This window comes from Larus michahellis, chromosome 15 (assembly GCF_964199755.1).
Source record: "Larus michahellis chromosome 15, bLarMic1.1, whole genome shotgun sequence".
NCBI lineage: Eukaryota > Metazoa > Chordata > Aves > Charadriiformes > Laridae > Larus > Larus michahellis.
The window spans coordinates 11,023,297-11,048,481 of NC_133910.1; the positions used below are offsets into that span (position 1 = coordinate 11,023,297).

A 25,185-nucleotide genomic window follows, 5' to 3' on the forward strand; every position below is an offset into this window, starting at 1 on the left:
CCCCTTCTTTCCATGTGCCAAATGCCCCGGGGCAGCCCCGGCGCCCTGTGCCACCGTCCCCGACAGCGGCTGCCACCGCCGGAGCTTTGGGCGCTGCCTGGGCACTCGGAATTCTTAATTCCAGGCGATAATTAACGTAAGAGGAAACCCGCCTACCAAAAGGAGTACAGACTAGCCGTGGTTTGCGATACTATGAAAATAACGAGCCTCGCAATTACTGTATTTTGACAATGCTTCTGTTTGTTTAATGTATAAATATATGTATTTAAAAGGAAAGCTATGTGTATAAACCATCCGCGTTTTTGCATACATCCTTTCTATGGTGTAAATTTATAGCAGACATTCTAATGGGATGTTGAAATAAATACTGTAGATACTTACCTGTGGTCAACGCAAGTCTACGAACAAACCGTTAATTATTTTTTTTTTTCTAATGCTTTAGACTCAGTTACGATACTAATGTAAAAACAAAAGCCTTTTATTTTTGTAACGGCCCTGGGAAGGTTGATGCGCCGAGGAGGGGTGTCTCTGCTGGGGAGGACCCTCCCCGGGAGCCGGCCTGGCACAAACCCCTCTCCGGCACGTTTCAGGGGAGGAAAACAACCGCTGACAAGAAACTTCTTAGAAAAATACGATTATTTTTTTTTTTTGGAAGGAAAAAAAAGTCGTGTTCCAAGGCAGAGACATGACAGGCCCTGGGGGAAGTGTGGAAACGAGGATGGCTGCGATATTTTCAGGTTTACCAGCAAACGGCTCCATCGCATGTGAGGTGCCCACGACCGGTTTCGTACACTAAATACGGACTAAACCCCTATAGCGTGCATTAAAGTAAAATCAAATATTCAAACAAATGTTAAGAGTATATTTATTACCCTTTTTTACTTCAACCTATGCAGAACATGACAGTTTTATTTCCCTGGAGAGGGAGGGAGACCTGCCATCTCTCGCGCCCGGCTCGCGCAGGGGTTTGTATCAGCGAGAGCGGAGGATCCCCCCTTTCTCCCCGGAGCCGAGTGTGCCGGGCGCTGGGGACAGCCCACCCGAGGCGGTTTTCTACAACTCTTGTGAAAATGAAAATAAAAGAGCTGCATGCAGCAAGAGTAGAGACTGCTGTCTGGGTTTTTGTGTTGTGTTTTTTTTTTTTTTTTCTGGGAACAAAACTTTTATTTTAAAACCCACGGCAAAATGTGGCTTTAGAGCAACTTCTGAGCCCGCATTTCCATCTTCCAGCATCTTCCAAAGCTGGGGCACATGAAAACTACTTTTTTTTTTTAACCTCAGTTGTCAAAACACGGGACACGTTAGATTTGCTGTTGTGCTACAATAACAGCGTAACTCCAACATTGTGTTTAACGGCCATTCGTTTGATTTATTTAATCCTTATTTTCTATGATTCAACAAATGTATTAAATTTCGCAGCTATTTAATTGGAATTTTTTTTTTTTTTTAACTGACGTTTACTTAAGTTACTCAGTACGTGTTCGTCTGCCTCTAAACACCAGAATTTTTCCCCGCTTCTCCGGTTCGCAGCCACAGCCCGAGATTTCCAGGAAGAGACCCCGTTTCTCGAGCACGCCGCACACACGTACGCACAGATTTCTAACTTTGTGATCAAACACAAACAGCGGAGCAACGAGAGGTTGTTTTTATTCGACGCGTCAAGAAAATACTATTAAAAAAATAGAAATATATTTAGTTGAAATCATGCAGATGGATACATATATATACCTTTTTTATATATATATATACACACACCTTAAATGGTGCAGATAATTCCAGGCTTACCGTCCGCGTACAAGCCCTCGCCTCATTTTGCTGTGAATTTACCCAAGGCGAGGGGGACGGCAGGACGCTCCCTATTAAAATTATTTTTCAACTATTGTCTTTAAACCAGACAAATGTGTACATGGAGAACGAATGCCTTCCAATTTCCCGGTACAGCTGAATTATAACGATTACAGCCAGAAGAACGGCAGGTGGCCGAAGGTAATTTCAACACCACCAGTGACGGCCCTCCCTGGCACGAAAAGCCACCAAAGGCTGCGGGACGGGATTTCATACTCTGTTCCAGCAGCCCCGGATAACGGCTCCTTGGGAACGAGCAATTCTAGTTGCTGGACTTGGTTAAAAAAAAAATAAAATAAAAAAAATATATATAAAAAACTGACTGTGATGTTTCTAGTAAAGTGAAAGCTCGTCCACGTCCCCACACGGCAGCGCTCTTCATGTCTTAAGGGGGCTTGGGTTTTTGTTGCCTCCAGTCTCCGAGATCCCTGGTTGGGAGATCGCCCCCCAGCTCTCTCAGTCTCCCCGGAACCCCAGCCGTCCTGCGGTTCAGGATCGCCAGGGTTGTGCCTGTCTCTCTCTTTGCGTCACTGTCACCAGACGCTGTTTCTCGGTTGCTTTGTCACCACGCCAAGAGGACTTCAGCCCTTCTCAGCAGTGGGGTCTTCGCCTGCTTGCGCCGGCTTTTTCTCTCGCTCCACCTTCCACGGCGAGGGAAGCGGTAAAAGAGGAGGAAATAATAATGCTGCAAAATGAACCAAAATTCATTTAAAACTTCGCCCCAGTTGAGAAAAAATTAGCTTCCAACACTTAAAACTTCTTTTAAAGGAGAAAAATCTAGAGCACTAAAATATACATTACAAGGGGAAAAAAATGGTATTGATGCGGCTGGGAAACAAAAAGGAAACCCAACCCATGAAGGATTTTTTTATTTTACTGTAAATTCAGTTTTTAATAATTATTGTCTGAAAGACATGCGTTCAAAGGAAGCAATTTTTTTCTTTGGTAAGATTTGCATGTAATGCCGTGGTAATTCTGGGAGGTTTATACGCTTCAAACCGTTCTTTCAAGTGCCTCATTTGAATTTTAACAAACGCTGTATATTGAATATTTAATCATCCCTGCTGCACACATCGGTTTAAGACGCTTTCCTCAGAGCTTTTTTCCCCGCCGTATAATATATATATATGTTCTTTCTGAACCAGTTCAGAGGGATGCATCAGAAAAACGTGACAGTATTTCAGGACGAAGATGTAACTTGAAAGGGGGTTTATATTTAGCACAGGCAAGCAAATAAATCCATCCTGTAATTCTGCGGCAGGAACGGGACGGCGTTGTTCAGCATTCGCTGTGCGCACCAGGGTTCCACGGAGAAGGCGGGCTGGGGCTGGGGGGAAGGTGGCCTGCTTTGAGGTAAAAACAGAACCGATTCTCCGTCTTGTAATTTTACTTTTTGGCTGGGCCTCTTCCAACCGCCTCGGCTCGACATTAACAGCATATTGTTCAGAAAGTGTTCGCTCGCAGAGTGGGAAGACCTGGTTATGCCAAGGAATGGTGCGCAGAGAGGCTCTTGCTTATACTTATTGCTTTTTTTTATTTACTTAACAGCCCCCGGCAGCCAGCTCCGTTGTTTGCCCCGTTGGAGGGCGGGAAGCGGGGCAGCGCAGAGGGGTCCCACCTGCGGGGAGTAGCGGAGGGAACAGGTGACCCCAAAGCCACCAACAGGGAATTCCATCCCGTCTGCCCCATGCTCAGTGTCAAAGCTGAGGGATCAAAAGGTCATCTCTCTTCCTCGAATGGCCGACGTCCCAGGAGGACGCTGTCTGTTCATCTGCTTTTGATCCCGATCCGAGCATTCCTGACTCCAGATCCAGAATCCAGCCCCTGTCCATCACTGACTCTGATGGGACTTTCCCTGTGCCTGCTGGTGACGCGATCGTCCTCCTGGGAGCTGGATACGGTTTTGTATATATTGTATACTTTAAAAAAAATTTTAAAATTATTATTTATTATTTCATTATTTATTAATATTTTCATTGAAGTAGTTTAGTTCTTTTTCTAAACTCGTAAATCTCCTTCTCTCTTCCTCTCCTCTCTTTGGAGAGGGAGGGAAGGGCCATCTGTCATTCCAATTGGCCAAGCCGGCCAAAACCATGACAGAAGGTTCACAAAACGTCACAGCTACCCTCGCTGTCACGAATCGGGCTTTTTTTGAGAAGCACAATGTGCAATAACGTACTAAACCTTCAAGGAAACGGTCCGGGAGCGGGCGGCCTCTCGCCCCGGGGCAGCTGGAACTGGGAAACGTTCCCAAGAGCCGCTCCGTCCACCGCCGCCGGGCTCCCAGGTCCGACAGCCTCGGCCAGGGGGAGGCGTTGGGCAGCGCGGTGAAACCAGAAAGCGCATCCCTAAGAAAATCTGTCACTTAAATGCCTAAGTGTGCTCTCGATAACGGCCGCAGAACAATCCTCCAACGTGACGCACAGGGCGAGGGACAACCCAGCAGAACAGAAGGGGAATAGACTAAAACTACCTCACATTTCAGTTCACGTTTCTATCATAACGAGCCTTTCAATTTCTGGAATTAACCCTTTTGCCATACAGACTGTATTTAATGTCCTAGCTTATTTTTGTCATTTATTCCACCCAAACATTGAGACAAGAACAGCTGATTGTAAGATTTGGGATCATTTATGATCTGGAAAAAAAAAAAAAAAAAAAAAAAAGAGCAGCATTTTAATTAGGCAATCTTTTCAGTTAATTTGACCTTCATCCAGAAGGGACATTCCATTTCCTTCGTACGAAGATCCACAGTTACAACAGCAGTTTTCTTTGGATGATTTCATATTACGGACTTTTGAAAAGTCCGACCATCAATGTAAAAAAGAAGAAACAGGCCTTTTGCTGAGCTTTTTACAGTCACATCCTCCTCTTACTCGTCAATATTACCCCAGGCAACGCGCTTAGTACGGAAGTACATCTATACTACGGTACCTAGAATATATCGCTATCTTTAACGCTCGGTACTATACACGGAAATGACTTAAAATGATACGAGGCGTCAATAATGCACGTTGCAATCTTGAGATCCTCAAAACCCCTTACACCAAAATAAGCCTTAATACACCTGCGAGACAGAAAGCTCAGAACCACGAGGGAAATATTCTGCTTATATAATAATTTTATACTGATAACATATCCAAAATAAATTTTAAAAAAAAATATATATTTTTTCGCTCACAACATGAAAATAGCACTCCATAGTCTGAACAGTGCTCTCAAGTTAATTGCAAAATTTTAAATGCAACGTGGGCAATTTACTTAACATTTCATGACGTGCAATGTTCCTCTAGTGCTGGTGCTTCTGTCCTGACAATTTGGCCGAGACGAAGGACTACCACAAGGCATGTCATCGCCTTTTGTCGAAAAACAAGTCAAGATTTACTGTTTTCTTCTCTTAGTTTCTAAAGTGTGTGACAGAGGGGGATGAAACCCACCTTTCTGCTGTAAGGGCTCACGACGACCTGGGGAGGATTCCCTTGGTTCCTCGGTTGCTGCAACAACGTGTTACAGCTAAAGCCACCATCAGACTCGCCATCCATCGCCATTTTATCATAATATACGCATAACACCAAAAAAAAGTTAGAGGTAAGGTGAAGTCAACTTTTTCTCACGTTTTTAATACTCAGTCTTCATATATAAACAATAGAACATATGATTGGACAAGAATTCAAGATTTTTGGCTTTAATGTGTTGAAAGATGTATTTTAGACATCTAAAAAAAATGTACTCAAGTTGACCACATAAATATCTCCATTTCAAACTGTCCTGAAGAATATTATATAAAAGTTTTCACGGATCAGAAGCGCACACAGAACACCTCCCCCACGAAACGCTTCACAGATGTCTCCAGTTCTGCGTGTGGAACGTAGCAGTAAAAACGGCTACAAAAATCAGTCCTCCGAAGTTGGGAGAGTTCCGCTCCCGTTTGGCGGCCAAACCACCAACCCCGCGGCAGAAATTGTCCCACCACTGCCATCCTCAGCCACACCAGAACGTGGCATCTGCATCTTGCTCCACTGCTTAAAATGAGTTGCATTCAAAACCCTAATTAACTGAAAGCTATTGAATTGGATAGGCATAGCATGGCTAATAGCCTAATACCCAAGGAAGGCTGGCGATACTAGTGCACGACTGAAGCAAAAGGCCAGGTGTGACCCTGCCGTCACAGCGCGCACCAGACACCAGCCTCCAAGGAGCAGCAGCCCAGAGCCAGGATGACGCATCTTGTTTGTTGCTGTGTTTAGGGAAAAAAAAAAAAAAAAAAAAAAAAAAGGCGAAACAAACCAACAAAAAACCAACAAAGTGAGAGGGTTTTGAGCGTTCTGACACTGCCTCTAGTGATCAGTTCTGAAGGCTTGTGGGGAAAAAAAGCAAAAGGAATGGAAAATTCAAGTCCTGACAACTCATTCACGTTACTTTTACACTACAACCCCAAACCCTTGGTCGTACTAAGTGAAAACCCCCCAGAGATCACCACTTTCAACGGTCCCAGCTGCCCAGCATGGAGTGTTGAACTGCATTAGGGTTTTCACAGTCAGTCAGTATTTTCCTAACTCAGATTATTCGCACTTGAACTCTCACCCTAGAGAGGATGATGAAAACGAGACAAGACACGTTAACTACAAATGCAAACAGCACGTGTAAATACACAGCAGACTGATGGATGAAAGTTTGAGGAAAAGAAATTGCATTTAAAAGCACTTTAAAGATGTACATTCTTGTATTTATTATGTGTAAGAAATTGAGAGAGGTCAGAAATCGAGATCTACTTTCATACTCCTCTATATGGGAAACTAATTCTCCAGCCCAGAGCGAACACAGCGACCGCGCTGCGGTCCCTTCCCAGGGAACGCGACAAAAGGCTTACACAGAAAATTCAGTGGGGGAAAAAAGAAAATCCCTTGTTTTGAGACAGCTATTACAGTTTATTTCCCTTCTACAGTCAGCAGGAAAAGCTGATACTGTGGCTGTCGCTAAAGCTCCCGCTCTCTCCTGCTGCCCGAGCTCCCAGGAAGCAGACCGAGAACCTTTGTGAGCAGCTGACGGTTTTTGTTAGCCAAAGCCAGTTCCGCTTGCCTTTACACGCCTCCAGTTAATCCTGGGGAAAACCAAACTAAACAATCAGCTTAAGCTGCAGAAATACACAATTTCTATTTATCTACAGGAGGCACCCAGAAGTATAGCATAGTACCACACTACTGAAACAACCGATAACTTTCCATGCATTTCAGCTGTAAGGGTATGTACAGAGTGCTCTCAAGTGGCTGTGGAAAGGACAAAATTTCGTATTTTAAGCAGTGATTTTTAGAAGAAGTGACACCAGCAAAGAAGATGTTGGCACCACTCTTCCATGACCGTTGTCAGGGTACAGATCACCTAACTGTTCCTACGCATAATGATTTTCAGTCATTGAAAGCAAAGCATTAAGCACGATCTCACTGAGACCACAGTTAGAAATCCTGTGTGTTCAGAATTCGATAAACTTAAAACAAAAACCAACGCTAACAAAGGTATGTAGTGACGGTCCTACGACCACATCTTACCCTGGGCTGACAGGGTGTGAACACATTTAAGTTGACATTTTGGGCTATACAAAACCTATTTAAGTAAATGAATTATTCTGCCTTCTACAAAACACTGCCTGCATCTAGCTACACACGTCTAGAGCATTCCTACATTCCTCTGCACATTCACCCACAAATTCTATCTTATGTTCTTTACAAACAAGCTTCTCTTCCTGCTTTTCCAGACTCAATTAATACACCATATTCCTTGCCAAGGTGTTTGAGATGAACCGTTTTTTTGATAACTAAAACTCAAGACTATTAGTTTTTCAGAGAATTTAATCTCTTAGAGAATGACTTACTCCTCTACTTCCTCTATGATCCTCAACCTGGGACTTGGGACTACCTGCTCCCTACGGATGAAGAACGCCCAGCCTCATCTCCCTCTCCCAAGGGATGTCACCTCCTATTGCTTCCAGCAGTAAATGAAGCCACGTTGCAGCAGGAACAGCAAGGCCCTGATCTAGCACAGTGAGATCCAGCAGGACACGGAAGGTGCCATCACCTTCTTTCAGTCCAGTCCTTTCTACGGGCAGCAATATTCCAGCCCGAATGAAATACAGAAAAATACAAATCACTGGAATCACTGATTATTATTTTCTTTTAATCTCTACAAACAAGGACTATCTTCTTTGAAAAATTTACTGTCCAGTCACAGAAAGTTATTTCTGCAGTGGAAAAGGCTGTAGTTTTGAGAATGTAAATTTCACTTCTGTGCAACCAATATGGATTCGTTAAGATGCTTAAAACAACCAGCTTATTTCTGAATTCTAGAGGCAGCTTGTCTTTACAAACCACAAGCAAGCTAATACTGGAGAGCCCAACAAAAGAAATTCTCTTGGTGCTTCCAAAATTCTGTCACTAACTGAATATACAGACCAAAGAAAACCCCACCAGCCAGACTGAAGAGTCTGAAGACTGGTGAAATAAAGCCTTAAAGAGACTGTTAAATTACTTTCCAATTTTCTGAAAGCCTTTTGCTCGACATCCTGGACAATGCAGTCAGGGTTAGGAGAACGAAGCTCTTGTCATAAAGTTATTACAGCTACTTACAGGTGAAGCTTCCTAAGAGCACAACTGAACACAGAATAGCACATCTTTAAAGCATATTAGTTTTTTGAGGGGATGAAGTGTCACAACAACAACAACAAAAGTACACATGAAATAAAAAGGAAATCAGTTAATGATTTTTATTAAATTTCAGTGTTTCATAAAATAAATATGGTATATAATATCAAACAGTGAGAAATAAAGCACAAGCATGAAAAGCATGGTAACAAAAGTTACACTCATGACGGTGTTTAATACTTCGCACTTTAGAAACCATAAAGCCTTTAATTATTTACAAGCAGCAAACTATCTAACATAATTTAAAAAGTTGCAGCAGCCTAGTCAAGGAGTACTGGAAGGGGAAAAAAAAAAAACAACGGAGAGACCGCAATGGAAGACCTTCACTTGGCTCTATCTAGTTAGCACTTTATTCCGTACCCTATTTTCCCCTTATGTACATAATTCTTTGTAACCTCCATTATTCTCCAAGTTTAATAATTACACTGTACTGTACTTCAGAGCTCAGTTCATCTCTAGGGTGGTGTAGTGCCTTTTGCACTTCAGAGATACATATTCAAGTAACACTTCAAATAAAAGTAAACATGTGCAAACCGACGTTATGAGCCTACATGACCCTCAGGTAGTAGTGTCAAACCGGATGTAGCAGGCGCTCGTTAGCAGACTAATTAGGCAATAGCTACAGAAACCTACTCGGAAGTCTAGCCGGGGCCAAAAATGAGAACCGGGAATATTAAAAAAAAAAAAAAAAAAAATGGAACTGAACTGCAAATATACCCTGTTACCACAGACAAAAATTTAATCTGCTGAAACACAAAGACTTTTAAGGTCATAACTCAAGGTTTAATATTTCAACATGAAAAGAAATCCAAGCCATTCGACTTATTTGGGCTTTTGAAACAAATGCAAATGTCTCTGTTTAAAAATTGCTTTTAAATGAGAAAAACAAATCAATATATATTAATATATCACCCAAAATAAAAAACATAACACACTCTTCATTTTAGAGCATGCTGCTCATTCAGAATAAAGACAGGACAAAGAAAGTAGAATTACATTTCATGATGTAATAAAAACATTAAAATTTGTGATCATTAAGTGCACCGTTGTACAGGAGTAGCGTGCTCAGAGTGGAAATGTTCTATACCTACCAGAATCCATCTTTATTAAAGCAAACAAATCTTTAGGACACTACCTGAAACTGAAATCAGTAATAACTGTGCTCCATCCAGCTTGCCGTAAATTTCAGTCAGGCATATTCCAGCCAGTAGCACCTGTATGCCTCTTCATGATTGTATTCCAGAAACCTTTACATTTGCGAACAATTTTTTATTTTTTTTTTTTAAAAAAAAGAGACTGGCTTTTGCAATCCTTGCAATGCTTATCCTAAACAGATACTGCAAGTAAACTCTGTTCTGAGCAGCACAAGTTGGGGCTTTTTTTCAGAAATCTGAGAGCTGGACTTACGTTGGCAGTAGATACAGTACAACAATTTGATGTACTAAACAGTTCCTCAAAAAAGTCTGAAAGGAAGATTTCCCTAAAGACTGTTTAAAAAACCAAACCAAACCCAAAACACTTCACCCAAGATCTGTTCAATCCTTCTACTGAAGTTCGGAGCTTGCCAACTTTAAGAATGACAGGAAAAAGGAGGGAATGAGGCAGAGAGGAAACAGAACTAAATTATTCCCAATATGTACCGATGAAAAGCTTCAAGTAAAAGGAAATCCACTTGTTAAAGATCTTGCTACATGCACAGTCCCTCTTCAGTTGAAAGCCACAGTAGTTAGCATTGGGTGTAACAGCAGATTTATTATCCATAAAAAAAAACACTGGCAACGTTCCTTCATTCTTAATAACTTGCATCCACGGTTTCTGTTTAGAAGCTTCTTAAAAAATGTTTATGGTTCTGCGCATTTCATACCAAACTGGAGGAAAATGGTAAACGTGTCTTCTTTCAATGCAATCCCATTCAGCAACCTTCTCCCCAAGAGCTCAGTGTCATTTACGAGTCTGAGTCTTCTTTGGCACTGCAGGTCGCTTGGCTTGCCACAAGTGGTTATGAATAGTAAGAGCATCCACGCTGACAGACATGGTTTTGGCTGGAATCACGTTAAACTGTTTTCTGTCCGAACTGTACTTATAAAGTTTGTCAATCATTTTCTTGGTGATGCTCTTTGGCCCCGTTCCAGTCAGCTTGTAGATTTCTTCAGTGTCAGGATAGTAGCAATAAAGTGCTCTAAACTGGCAGCCAGCATCACGGAACAAAATGATGTAGTGGTTGGCATCACATTTTTCTAGTTCCTGCATTAAAAATAAACAAGCAAACACATACATCGATTGTTCACAGCGAAAAATCTCGTATTACGCCAAGCTTGAAGCTTTCACATAGAGCTAAGTAAGCGTTTAAAGCTTTTTGAAACACTAGATCAGTAACTGTCATTTTCAGTCTTTCTATAAACGTACGGGTTTAACTCTTAATACAGGATCGTGTATTCCCCAAGTCCCTACAGCCAGGGAAATAAAGGAGTCTCACTACAGGTACGTTCACTGCACTGCATCACCGGCATTATGAAATGAGCACTACAGATACATTTTATTGTGAGTGCATTAATGATTTTGAATTTTAATGTTTACCTCTAATATTGAAATCTTATGTGGTTCGTTCACTTTTCCAGCAAGACAGCAATGAGATATAGCATTGTGAATAATGGGTTTGTTTGATTTGCTGCTGGGTTCCTTAAATAATTTTGGACCTAAGGAAAAAAAAAAAAAAAGAAGTAAAAATTATTTGCCCTACATTTATAAACATTAAGATTTTCATTCATCAAAGTGAAAAAAAAAACAAAACCCTTAACTATTTTTCTACAATAACTTACTTTTAGAGATATCAACCGGAACAAAATACACCTGACAACTTCTCAAAAGTAACAACGTGTCACATCAAATATACCACAGCTTTTTAGGACCTGCTATTCATAACAAACGCTCGAACTAAAACAAGAGTCACCTGTGTATTCTGCCACTGAAGCAATGGAAGATGCTGTTGAAGCGTTCTCCCAGTCTCTTTCTGTGTTTCTGCTAGGATTTCTGCTCAGTATTGGTAAGGACTCCATTGATTCAACTCTGTTGGGGAAAAAGAAATAAATAAATAAAGGTACGCCAAGATTCTGGGTTTTTTCCCCTCCAATCTTAAATTCACCAGTTGTTGGCCCTGAATGGAACAGGATATTGACCCTTCTCCAACTCCAAACCAGCCAGATTTTCCCTGCTAGATTATCAAAGCAAAATTCTATTATTCCTTTGTGAGAAAACAAAACAAACCCACAAGTTTGTACAGAACACTGGAGTTGGTAGCCTCATGAAACAGAAGACGACTTCACTAATTACTGTTGCGCCTCTATGCCAGCGAACTGAAGCAAACAGTACTGAATCCCAACACTATTTCATAACATAGTAGAAAAAACCAAAAATTTAAAGTGAGCTTATCTCTACCTCTGAGATGGCGTGCCACCAGAGTGTACACTTTCAGGTTCAGTTGTTGCTGCTGAGGCCAAAGAAAGACTGGAGCCAGACTGAGCACTGCTCAAATTATCAGCTACAAAACAAAAGAGAAAAACGTGAAACACGTTTTGTTAAAGCAGGTTTGCAGACTCAGTGAGAGCAAACAAATCAAAGTTCTTACGTGTGGAAGAACACTTTGTGCCTGAATCACTGTAAGATTCTTCACGATGGACCGACTTTGGCCTGGGTTTTTTGGGCTTGGATTTGGGCTTTCCAAGCCCTTGCTCCTCTAAAATTTGCTGCTGTTTTTTCCTTAGATATTCTTGCTTGATAAGTTCTCTTCGAGCCTTCTCTTCTTCTTTCCGTATTCGGTCCTCCTCAGCTTTGCGACTGAAAAGCAAACACAGCATTACATTCAACATATAATAATTTTCCCCATGTTAAAGACAAAAAGCAGCATTCTTTTCCACATGTTATTACCGAGCTTCGTCTCTTTTCTGTTCAACTTCAGCCTCCAACTGCTGTTTCCGAATCCGAGCCTCCTCCGCTTTGCGCTGCTGTTTCAAAAGGAATGCTGCGCGTTTTTTTGCGAGCTCATCTTCTGCTTTCTGTTCATCCTGCAAAATTCATAGAGAGTTTGAATGAATAAAAGAAAATATTTTAAGCTGGACATCACCAGATTGCTGAAGATTACAGGAAGATTTTAAGAAAACATAAGCTATTACTTTTGGAAATCTTTACATTTTTAGAATTAACAAGTGTAAATTAGAACTGAACTTTTTGTTGCTCAAGAATTATTTAAGAGACAGTTTTAGTGTTCTCTTAAATCTGTGAGGTCCCTTAAGACCCGTGCGGAGGTCTCACCTTACTCTAACTTGGTTTTTAAGTACGCCCAACCAGCACAAGACCTTCTAGAACTGCAAAGTACAATGCAACTACCTGTGTGGGGTAGGATGGACAGCACAAATAACCCCAGCATAATGATAACTATTTGGAGTTTGAGTCAATATTCCTCATACTATACAAAAGCAGAAGTCAAATTCACTGAGACTGAGATAGCCTAGCTCAACTTTCTTGAAACAGAAATTATTTACAATAATCACTGCTAAGCACCAATGAAGAGAGCGTATGTTCTGGTGGCAGTTCTGAACTTCACTAGAAGGAGTAGACACACTCGCATCTACAGCCATACAACTAAACTTGCCATTAGAGCTCTTGACTTTTAGGCTGTTACGCTGCTCAAAATCAGAGAAATTTGGGTGCAAGTGCCAAAAAAAGCCAGTTAAGACTCTCAGCTCCCTGACAAGCTTTAAAACCTGTTCAGCAGGCTTTTATTAGATACCTGTGTTCCATTGGAATTTTTTCTTTCAGTTGATAAAGGTTCACAGAAAGCTGGGATTACAAAACAGTAATTTCTTCCCATTTTATTCTGTGATTCTTTTGTGCTAAGTCTTTACAACACGTTTGTTTGTCTGTTTCTCAGATAGAAAAAAACACAGGGAAAGAGAAGAAAATCAAGGTTAATCCTGGTTCCTAGTAAAGTTAGCAAGGGCCAGGATTTCATATATTAAGTCAAGAAGTTTTTCTCCACAAGCAATTCTTTTCCAATGCAGTTTATTAAAATCCTAATATTGCAACCAGAACACACTGCTTTCCATCAGAAGACTGAAAAATGAAGTGGAAAAAAGAAGTTCTAACGCTGGGCAAATGTGTAACAATAACCAATATACAAAGGTAATATATTTACCTTGAAGAAAAAACCCACACCAGACTTCTGATCACCTTCACTAATTATATCTGTAGAGCTATCCTGGTTTTCAAGTTCTCCTTCCTCTGGAGCTTTTAAGTCAGACAAGTCTACTTCAATGAGATTAGCCTTGCTTCTCAGTGGCTCGTCCACTGGGACATTTTCTTTTCCTGAGCCATCAGAAGAATTCAACCCCATTTCCTTGAAGCTGTTATTCACCTCTTTGCTCATTTCAGAAATAATATTTGCATCTTTGGAGGTGGAGAGTACAAGCGACCGTTGATTGCTCTCATCGTGAAGCCTATAGGTATCAAAGAAACACTTTTCTTGAGAACCACTTCCATGATCAGGACTATTTTCCAAGCCGATTTCTGTTGGTGTCTTTGACAAGCTATTGGGTGGAAACGGTCTTAAGTGTGGTAAGGTTTCTAGACTCTGTGTTGGGGTTTTAACACGTGCTGAATTTTGTTGTCTGTCTTTAGGGACTTTCAGATCAGCTGGTCTTCCTGATCGAGGACTCCTTCCTTGACCAAATCGAGGTGGTTTACGAAGACTGTTCATTCCAGTTGGAGATAGGGGCTCAACAAAATGAATTGATGGTTTTACCTTTTGGTCCTGAGAGTTACTTCTGGTTCCTGGTGATGGCACTGTTGGAGATTTCATGAGTAGTTCCTGTTGCTGAGAAATCTTTAATATAGCCTGCTGAAGCGTACTGATTGTTTCATTTAGTTTTTCAATAGAAAGATCACATTCATTTATATCCACTTCCGTAACATTGTCTTCTAGGAGGGCAACAGAAATAATTTTACTTTTTTCCAAATCATGTATAGCAGCAGAGTCTTTTGGTTTATGTTGCTCAGCAAAAGCTAGGCTTTCTTGCATTTTTACTGTTGTTACTTCTTGAGAATCATTAAGCATTTCTTCTCTCTCCTCCTCTTTCACAAGAAACTCCTCAGATTTAGAACCCAAAGACACTTCATCCAAATCTTCACCATTGTGCCGAGAATATTCTTTTGCAAAGTGTTCTGGTTTAAGTGGTTGCGGAACATCAGGAGATTTCCCTTTTTTAACAACATGCAAGAAAGCAGCCTTGCCCAATTTTAGTCGCTGCCTTGCCGACAAGGCTTCCATCTTCTTCTTCTGAGCCTCTATTGCTCTTCGTTTCTCTTCCAACTGCATATGAAGCTGCACCAATTCAGAAGCTAAAAGATTAACGTTATCTTTATTTTGTCTGTTGGGGCTTTGCTCTCGCTTTTGTTTCCATGTGGTCAGTGGTGCTGGGCAGCTTTCTGATCCATCTGGTGTGGTCTTTTGGGAACTACTTGTGCTGGACTTTGTTTCATAGCTATTAAGTCTCTGAAGCTTTCGTTCTGCGAAATTGGTCATTCGGACACTCCCACTAGTCATTGACACGCTGCTCACTTGAGAAATTGTACTCAAACATGGGCTGGAACGTCCGCTAGCATCATCCTTATCTTCATGTTCTTTTACCTTCATGTCTTCTTGCAATTTTGCAGATTCTTCCTCTCCAATGTATTTAGCAACTATGGGATGGTCATCTATGACCACCAAATCCTGTTCAGCGTCTTCTATGTCTAAGAGATCTGAATCAGAGTCCTGCCTCACCATAGTCCACGTAGTATCTGGAACATGCGAATTGAGACTTTTCACATAACTCACATTGACTTTACTTGCTATGTCATCATCAGATTTAGCAGCATGAAGAAAAAATCCTCCAGTGGATAGCTCCTGAGTGGAAGGATCTAAACTGCTACTAGCCAAAGGTCTGGAAGCTTCTAAACCTGCCTCCGCCAGTGCCATTGAATCTGCAGTACTAGGCTCTGCAACTGGAGTGAAATCAGAACTAGAAATTGGAGTAAAAGTCCTATTGAGGTCATGCTCACCATGACTGCTGGTTGTTTTCTTGCGGATCAAAGGCAAGTGTCCTTCATTTAATCTCTTTGTTATAAAACTCCTTTGTTTCCCCTCCCCACATTCATCCTCTTTATTGATTATCTGTTTTTCCTTTGCTGGTTTTAGAACGGCAGGCATTAAAGGCTCCAAGTAAAAACTGTCTGGTTTGCTTTCTGAAGTCTCGCTATTTGTTTTTGGGGACCACGCAGTCGCAACTATGCTGGGCACCCTGGCTGACGCATTCTGCAATTCAAGATCACCACGGTTTGGCCTTTCTTCAGATCTGATTATTGCAATAAGCTCTTCATCTTCATCCTCCATTTCAACATTGTTCAGCAAGCTCTTCCCGTTCGTTTTCATTGACGGAGGATGGGGCTGATTTTTTGGCGTTACATTAACAATGTTTGAAGCAAGACTGTCTTTGCTGATTGATCTAGCCAGACTAATGCTATCACCAGACCCAGGGTCCACATCACTGCTGGCAGAATGATGAAGAGCAAATGGTGTCGGCTGAGACAGAGGCCTGGAAAAGATAAGAACAGGCTGCTGATGCTTAAGCACAAAAGGTTACTATTTGTTGCACTAAGGACCATGACATAGAGAGTTGAAATTTTTGCTCCATTTGAAAAATGTATTCTGTATCAAAAGTGAGCAGCAACACTAAATAGCAACTTCAGATACTTAAATTTTTAACAGTGCTTACTGAAAATCCTCATCTCTGAAAATGTACCTTAAAGAAAATAAAATTAAGTGACTCTCGGTCCAGTTCTAAGGAAGTGATACCACATTACTACAGTGAAATTGTCCCAGTATCCTTTCATTAAACAGTATTGTAATACTTAAATGCATTTGTTACCTGGGTTTCCTCTCTGGCCATGCAAGAACTGAACCTCGTGGCTGCCCGTCAACACGGGTCAGAGAATTAGAACGATGCCGATGACCTAAAATATTTTTTAAATTGTTAACAGTTTAGAAGTGGTCTTTAAACTGGCACTTTTACTTTATTTAATTGCAAACATAATAAACTCTTTCACCAAGAGATGGCAGCAAAAAATAGATCTGCTGAAATATTAACCTTTTGGCAGACAGACAGGTAAAGCCTGAAAAAAATTACAACGAAAAGTGACCACACATCTGTATCTGACTTCTGGATTTCCAAACATGAAACCATTCAATTTGCTTTCCCTGTCAGCCCCTCAACCTTAACAAAAAAAAGTCCTCAGTGCACGTTGTTAGAGCCCAAGCAGTTGGAATGTTGGGTTGGTACCTTAGCTAATAAAAGAAAAGAAATTCTGAACATCTCTGTGTGAGTATAAAACCTAGGTTTTCAGGAGTTAGAAAAGAATCTTTAGGCAAAATATGTCAAGTGTTAGAGTGAGTTTGACAATCTTAATTCCTAAGACTTTTGCTAGTTTTATGAACATTTGACATGTGGCTTTTTCCTTTCTTTTCACAGAATTGACCATATTAGCCTTAATTTCTTGATTTCTTGCACTTGAGATTCTGAGAAAGATGTTCATTTGTGAGAGAGAAAAAAATAAAATGCAGTAACTTCCTCAAAAGATCTTTAAAATCTTTTAACACAACAGATGATTTACTCAAACTAAACATATTTACCACTCATCTGACTGCAGTTTATTTCAATTTTAGATCATTCACATATATGACCTTTTGTCTTTATTCATTACTGTATTGACATCGATGGTCACTGCCTGTTGAAATGCAAATTCAAGGTAGACTTACCAGGGCTGTCTTCTCCCTGTAACGATTTTTGTTGCTTTTGTCTCAAAGGGAGCAGTGGATGGGAAGGGCTAAAGGCAGGGCTTCCTCCTTTGCCACTAATTCAGAAACGTAAAAGTTCATTAGTATTATGAATAAGAATTATTTTTTTTCTTTAATGACAGAAATCATATAGTTGTGAAGTTACGCTGGTAAGTTACCCCTGTCCTCTTTAAAACACAATAATATATCATTAATATTAAAGAAGTTACTTAAAGAGAAGAAAAGGTTTTCACATGAAACAATTCAAAAGTAAATCTATTACCTGAAATCAATCTGTTTAAGTTTCTACATACAGCAGATTTAAAATGTAGCTTATGTAAATAGTATATTAGAGACAAAGTAAAGGATGAGATAACTTATTGGTTACGGCTAGTGAAGATGAACCGCTTGGGCAGTTTTCACGTCTTGCATTTGTTTCAAAATAGAAGTTAGAGTAACTTTTTTTTATCATGCATGGTGACATTTACCACACATTTGCCAAACAAAGATCAAACGTAACAGTGCAAAGTGTTTCTCTGAACTTGAGAATTGAGAATAGTTTAGAGACTGACGGCACACAACTCAAATTCACTCCGCTTGTAGCAAAATCAGAAGCAGCAGAAATTGCTAGGTTATCCAAATGGAAGTATAAATTGAAGAATAATCTAAACAACATGAGAACAGACTTACAGATAGTCGGGCTCCTCAGGGTGCAGGTAGTATCTGCTACAAGCTTCAGGGCCTGCTTGAGCCGAGGGCTGCAAGTCTGCTGGACTCGTACTAGCAGGGCTGGCCATGAAACTCCGCTTAGTTGCATTGGAAATAGGAACGGGCGGACGACTGCTCTTCTGCTGCAACACTGTTTTAACTGTGCATATATTTATAACATTAACACAACTTATACTAGCCATTAAAATAACTAAAACAGAACTGGAAGCTTTCAGATTGCAGTACATTAGAATGAAAACTTTACGACATGACACTAAAACGAAACCTTACGTATCAGTCTATTTAAAATATGTATCTTATGGTGACTTTAATGGAAAGAAAGTTACAAGTAAATAATTAGTGCTTTTAGGGAAAAAATTACCTACTTCATTCAAAAAATTAGAACTCAAGTGGATCTAGGACTAAATTTCCTTCCATTTTTACTGCTTTCAAAGATCTCCAGCAAGCAGAAAGTTTGGGTAGAAACAAAACTCCAAAGGAAACACTGCTGTGCAACAGTTTCATTGTAACGTTAATTATTTTTTAAATAACATGCTAAGATTTATCACGAGCTAAAAACTTACCATCTTTTATCTCCTGAATATCTCTTGGTTGTACAAAGTCTGGTTTGACATTCTCAAACCACCAGAAGAGTTCCGCAATGAATACCATGACGTTAGGCTAAAATGGGTAAAAAAAAGAAAAAACACACCTCAATAACAAAACACTTATGATTTACCCTCATTTTATTTAAAAATATAGCCTTCATTCTGTTTCTTACCTTTAAAACCAAAGGAGCATATAACATGTCCTCCAATGTGAGGTAAAAGCATTTGTTTAGATATTCATTTGAGAATTCTCTCAAAAGTTGAATATTATAGAGGCTGTCTGCAATTGATGTTACCTCCTTCAAACAAATATCTAGAAAGGGGAGAAAGATAAGCCAGTTACAACGCTATCACAACGTATTAGCCTTCCATCCACAACTAACAGAAAAGCTACAAACAGGAACTTCACAGACTGCTTATACACCATCATTTAATATTTATTGGCTACCAGTGACATTTCTCTACCTGTTAAATACCAGAGGGACAGAAAAAGGAGGAAGAAAAACACAAATAAGAGAGTATCAATTTTGCATTCATTTTATAATCCATACAGGATTTTGCCTATCACAGCAACAGAAAAGGTAAGCAGGCTACAAAGAACACACATAATGACAAAATACAAAAGCAATTAAAAACACACATCTTGATTTGCAAATAATAAAAGGTTACTCCTAGGATTCACAGTGCTGGTTCCTTCTGAAAACATTCAGGAGCTCTGCAAGGTACAACATATCTGAGAATTTAAAAACCAATACAAAATGTTGATTTGTAGAAGTTAAATGCAACAAGGACATTGAATTATTAAGAAAAACATTTTATGGGAAAAAGAACTCATGTTTGCAATGCTGAAGACTGGGAGAAAAATATCTTAAAATCTAGATTTTAAATGTCAAATTATGTACTACTACAGAAGAACATGAGAATTATCAGCTAACAGTAGTGGACATGTATTCCTTTTTTATGGCGTATTGAAACCAGGCTCGGTTATTTGAACAAAGAAAGCCATATCATCTAGATCTATAAAAGAAAGGATTATTTTGTAGTTCATAATATACAGAGCAGATCCTTCTCAATACAGCAAGTAAAAAAACCCAAAACCAGAGAGGTTACTTTTTGAATACACTGACGCAGAATCCATATGTGACCTGACTCTACACTACCTATTACATGTGTTGCATTTTTATTTGATAATGTATTTCTAGTTCAACTTTCAAAGACTAAATTTTTTTTTTTAAGAAATCTTTATTACATACCATCTAGTTTCATTTGCTCTGGACAATAATAGTGTATCACAGCTAGAAGAGCAGCACCATCGCTACCATCCTTCATCAAATCTTCAAGCAAAGGAAAGTACGGTAATTGCCTGCTTGAAAGATGGTCTCTTCGGTAACGCACCTAACAACAGAAAACAATGTTCATATGATGCTAACAAAAAGGAAAAAAAAAAAAGAAAAAAAAAAAGGATTGTTTGTTAAGCACTGAAAACTCTTTACGGTGGATCCTTTATCGCATTCTGCTCTAAGTCAAAAACAATTTACAAGGTTATACTTTCCTCTCAATGGAAGCCAATTCTGAAGACCACGGTGCTTCCCTTTTAATCATTCTCCTCATATCTGGAAGCAATCGTGCTGCTGAATTTCTAGCTTCGTTCACACATTTTAACTTATTACGAGCAATTTAAGTCAAAATCCTTCCACACAGATGCATGAATGCAGCAGATCCAAAGAAAGAGACATGGATAACTACATGAAAACACTGAAAGCTTGGAAAAACAAAACAAAACACAGCAAAAAAATAACTCAGATGAGCTAGTGATTTCTCATACGTTACCTACATCCACAGACTTGCCATCATGTCCGCAGATAGCAAAGTTCTCTCAGAGAGATTGAGAACATCGTATGTCTGGCAAGCCAGTACACAATATTAATGTCATGCAAAAGAAAAAAACACGGCCTTTTCCAAAAGCAGTCAGCAAAAGGAGCAAGTAGGGCCTTTTAAATCAATGGCAAAACTCTCCTTGATTTCACGATGGATCAACATCAAACTCTTCTGCAAACCACCCCCGAGCCCTCAGGTAATTTGGAGCAGAGCTGAAGAGCAGCTAAAGCCAGTCAACTAAAGAACAAATCTTGGCATTGCTTCTTGCAGTTTTTTTGCAAGAAAGGTTTTAGTGTTGGTATTTACTAAGCACCCACATGCCAGCTAGGCGAGAAAGCTGTACCTAAGCTTGAGTGGCAAAGTGATTGGGCAAGGAAAAGAACAATTCACAGCAGAGCCTAGCAGAAATACCGTTCAGTGCTGGAGAAAGACTCCTTTGACACTTTAGCGCATTACTATCACTTAGCATCTAACAAACTATCTTGACTGATGTGCTGGCCTAACGTGCAGATACACAGAGAATGTATTCAACCATCAGAGGAAAGCTGGGTTTTACCAACAGTATCATACACTTTCCAAGATGACCTGGGAAAGCGCTCTCTACACACACAACAGATTCATACGTGTCAATTTAAGATGGCACAGGCTGAGAAAAAAATCTGTTCAACGGAACGAAGATCACTTACAATCAAGAGTAATAAGAACCTGTTTCATTTATTTTGCACAAATATAAACATGCTACGTTAAGTTTCTCTGGCAAAGGCAAGTAACTCAAGGCTATGTCTATATGCTACTGCTATTCTTCCGTCCTTTTACCAGGTCTAAATTATTTTTTCCCCAGCCTGGAGCACTCCACAACTATGTAATGGAATGTGAATCATACTGTACCACACGAGCATATTCCACTGGTTCCAGCATGCAGTGCGATATGGCATGCATCAGATCAGGCTTACACAAAAAGAAACAGTAAGATATACGAGGGTGATTATTCAAATGAGAAACAAATCAAATGCATTAGCAACATCCATTAATGCACTGGAAATGTGGTCATTAAGTCTGGTAAAATAAGTATGCACACTAAGGTGAACTGGTTAGCTTAAAAGGTTCGTCGTTTATCCACTTAGTCAAACTAAGCACATTAAAGACAAACTTCAAAATTTCTTTTTAAGCTTTAATTCCTCCTGTATGTAAAGTAGATACGAATACTTCCTTTCCAATAGGCTTAAAAGGAACTTAAGCCAACTACAGTCAATCCTGAGAACTAAAATCTATAAGAATTCCTTGTTTGTTTTAGCATTGGTGAAAAAACTCAAATTTATCATCAAGGAAGTTTTTTTATGGACTTAATTTAATTCCTTATTTTTTGCTCAACTATTCTTCTCTTATCTATTCCAGTCTTTTATACTGAATAATCTGAATTTTTTCTTATATTCTAAGCAGAGTTTTGTGGTTTGTTCCCCCACCATGTATAAAATTAATGAGATTTGTATGCATTAAAGTGCAGAAATGGGTGCTACTGAAATAGAGATAATTCTATATTTAAAAAAAAAAAATCACAAAAGATGAAAGAAATACAGAAGTGACACAGTATGACAACTACTACGGAGACTGCAAAATCTGTCAGTAAACCAGTATAATCTAAGTGGCACTGGACTAGCAGTAAGACAACCTCTATTTACTCCTTCCTTTACCAGCCACTTGCTCAGTGGTATCCTGCAAGTCCTGCAGTTCCTTCTACTCTCACCCAGCTGTCTCTAAATGAAACATAAACCTGCTCAACTTCCTTGAAAGGCTATCAAATGTATGCCACAAATACAGATGCGACCTTTAAACACACCAGAAGGTAAGCGATAAGCGCTATGTCAATACTTCCTTACATACTGGCACAGGTCATTAAAAGAGGCTGGAAGACAGGGCTCTGTCACAGATTTTATCAGTCTGCAGGTTCCCATTTGAATTTCCTGTATTGCACATTATTTAAAGTTTTTACTCTGGTCCGTACGTTTGGTTCAAACAAATAAAGGATTATAAGGCAGAGGAGTGGGACTGAGCTCTCTGTGTCGGCAGAGAGATTGTGGGGAGAGGTGACTCCCACATCACACCTGCCTTTTCCAAGCACCGCTCTTTGCAATTTGCAACCGAGACAACAGCTCTCATCTTCCCAGAGAGAACATGGAAACCACCAAATCTGGCAAGTGCAGGAGAAAGGGTATCGAGGCAAGGAAAGCAGAGGAACAAAGAAAAATCTCTGCAAGTTGAAACAAAACCAGGAAACTCAGCCAAAAGAAAGTAGGCTTGTATACCAGAAGTACAATTTTATTACTTTTGTATATATAGTGGAACTGATATTCCATTTTCACACTTCATCATAAAGAAAATAAGTATTTTGTTCTGATATGTAAACTGTCTTTCCTCCCACTATGCCAGCTTCAGCCTCATTAATTTAGCATACAATTCCAGCAACTGTCGTAACGGGTCCAAACTCGTTTGTCAAATCTTCTAACCCCATCTCAACGAATAACGGTGTTCTGGTTTTGACAGATTTACAAATGTGTGCAAGAGCAGGCACAAGAGCAGTGCAAGAGAGTTATTTAATGAGCTACGGCAAACATCTGGGTATCTTAACTATGGATTCAGAGATTAAATAGCCATTTAAACCGACCAGCTTTTATGTCACCTTAGTGCTGTGATCAATTGCCTACTTATAACAAAAAAAGTAAATGCAACCATTTCAACTCTGTTCATTTTCTAGTTTTTTTGCTGCTACTCCACTCCATATCCCTCACTCCTGCACTGTGGAAACAATTTTGAAATGCTGTAAAGTGATTATGCTGTATGCTGTACAGTATGCAAAAATCACGTTATGAAAACTAAGCCTTATGACCCAGAAGCTTACACAGGTGGTTTTTTGTTTTGTTTTTTTTCCAAAGACCATCTAAGAAGCATTGTAATGGAAGCAAACACTCTGAAGAAATTTAAAAAGCCATGGTTTTGTGGATGACAACTGGTGTAAAAGTAGTTCACTTACAGGTACTAATTTCCAATACCATTTGGAAGGAGACTGCTCAGGAAGCAAGGAAAGGAACGTAGGAATAGGAAAGGAACATCAGCAATGCAAGTTAAAAGCAGTAACACTTAAATGCACTTCAGCAATAAACACTTTCATATTTTAGAGGGGTTGTAGCCTAGAAATTTAGATTTAAAAATATTAAAATGAGACCCAAAAGTCAATACAGAGTCAAATAGTTAGAGGGATCCTTCAGACCACACACCAACTTGTAAATTAAACAGCTCTTTATCCCTTTATCATTGAAGCATATTATTTTACATAAAAAGCACACAAACCTTTGCCACTAACGTGAAAATTAAACATTTGTGCCTTGTTCATAAGTCACACTTTTACGTCCTTTGCACAGCAAGGCCAATTTGAGGAAAGAACATAGCATTTTTTCTTAACATTTTATCAAATCATAAATTAGGAGCTCAGATAGCTGATACACATTACGTTTGAGGAAGATCTATTTTACGTTCTCCAGAAATGAAAGTGTACTATATTTTGCAATGTTAGTGCATTGTGATATAATTTCAAGGGAAAAACGTGGAAAAAAACTACAAACACACACATATAACATCTGAATGCCAAGAGTATGCTTACTAGATAGAACCTGAATAAGCCTCTGAATAAACATTAAACAATTAACCCATGCAAAATGAATATGCCCCAAGAGCTTTCAAAATATATTACATATATTTTGTGCTGTGAAAGTTGAGTCATATTTACCCATGTAAAGTTGACACAAGTTATTTTAAGTTGGAACATGTTATTTTAGTCCAACTGAAACTTAAAGGAAAGTCAGAAGATACCACTGGGCTTGAAAGATAAGGAAGGGCACTGATGATAAGACACACAAAAATTGCATGCACAAAATCTCAGGATTTTCAAGGACTGGATGCCTCACATTTCCCTGACAAAGAAAATACTGAGAAGTTTATATTTAAACCCATTAATCACCAATACACAAAATCACAACTAAAGACAAATTTGTTTTACCTTTTGGTGTCCTGGACTTTCCATTAGTTGCTGTTTTAATTTAATCTCTTTCTCTGTTATCTCTCTCATTTTAAGGTTCACCTAAAAGGGCATAGCATAGAAAAGATATTAAAATACATCTGAGTATATGTTTCCACAAGTTTTCTTCTTCCTCCACTTAATGGTCAATCCATTCTACAAACATAAAAAGTTCACAGAATAATGTGTTACAACAGTTTTCAAGAGCAACTATCTTATTAGCAGTAGCTATAATCACAGCAAGGGAATGCTGGGTTTGCAAAGGAGACATTCTCTTTGGAATGTGACACTGTTGTCACTTGAAAGGGTTTCAGTAACTTAACCTCTGCCCTTTGACAAGTTTCAGTAATTCTGTTAGCTGCATTCAAGCCAGTCAGGATTAAGCCTATCCTGTTATTTAACATGAAACAATGCTTCACCTAAAAAAACCCCCAACCCCTCATGGCAGCTCGTCTGAAAATAAAGAACCCAATTTCCATAGTTTTCCTAATTTAGCTCTTAATTATATTCTTTATT

General features: G+C 39.5%; 1 protein-coding gene across 4 annotated transcripts in view; it reads right to left on the minus strand.

The window, feature by feature from the left end:
• Positions 1–8,577: 8,577 nt before the first annotated feature.
• Positions 8,578–25,185, minus strand: part of CAMSAP1 (calmodulin regulated spectrin associated protein 1) — a 37,006-nt gene continuing 20,398 nt past the window's right edge. For 2 of the 4 annotated variants that reach the window (XM_074608334.1, XM_074608336.1), the window contains exons 5-19: positions 24,652–24,732; positions 23,629–23,661; positions 19,976–20,117; positions 18,896–19,035; positions 18,699–18,795; positions 18,097–18,274; positions 17,389–17,483; positions 16,502–16,586; positions 13,732–16,168; positions 12,465–12,601; positions 12,166–12,374; positions 11,976–12,078; positions 11,491–11,606; positions 11,118–11,236; positions 8,578–10,784 (exon numbers count right to left, since the gene is read on the minus strand). In XM_074608334.1, coding sequence (XP_074464435.1) covers positions 10,482–10,784; positions 11,118–11,236; positions 11,491–11,606; positions 11,976–12,078; positions 12,166–12,374; positions 12,465–12,601; positions 13,732–16,168; positions 16,502–16,586; positions 17,389–17,483; positions 18,097–18,274; positions 18,699–18,795; positions 18,896–19,035; positions 19,976–20,117; positions 23,629–23,661; positions 24,652–24,732 — 4,275 coding nt within the window. In that variant the 3' untranslated portion in view covers positions 8,578–10,481. The remainder of the gene's footprint in view (positions 10,785–11,117; positions 11,237–11,490; positions 11,607–11,975; positions 12,079–12,165; positions 12,375–12,464; positions 12,602–13,731; positions 16,169–16,501; positions 16,587–17,388; positions 17,484–18,096; positions 18,275–18,698; positions 18,796–18,895; positions 19,036–19,975; positions 20,118–23,628; positions 23,662–24,651; positions 24,733–25,185) is intronic. The other 2 variants (XM_074608335.1, XM_074608337.1) reach the window with 1 other exon arrangement.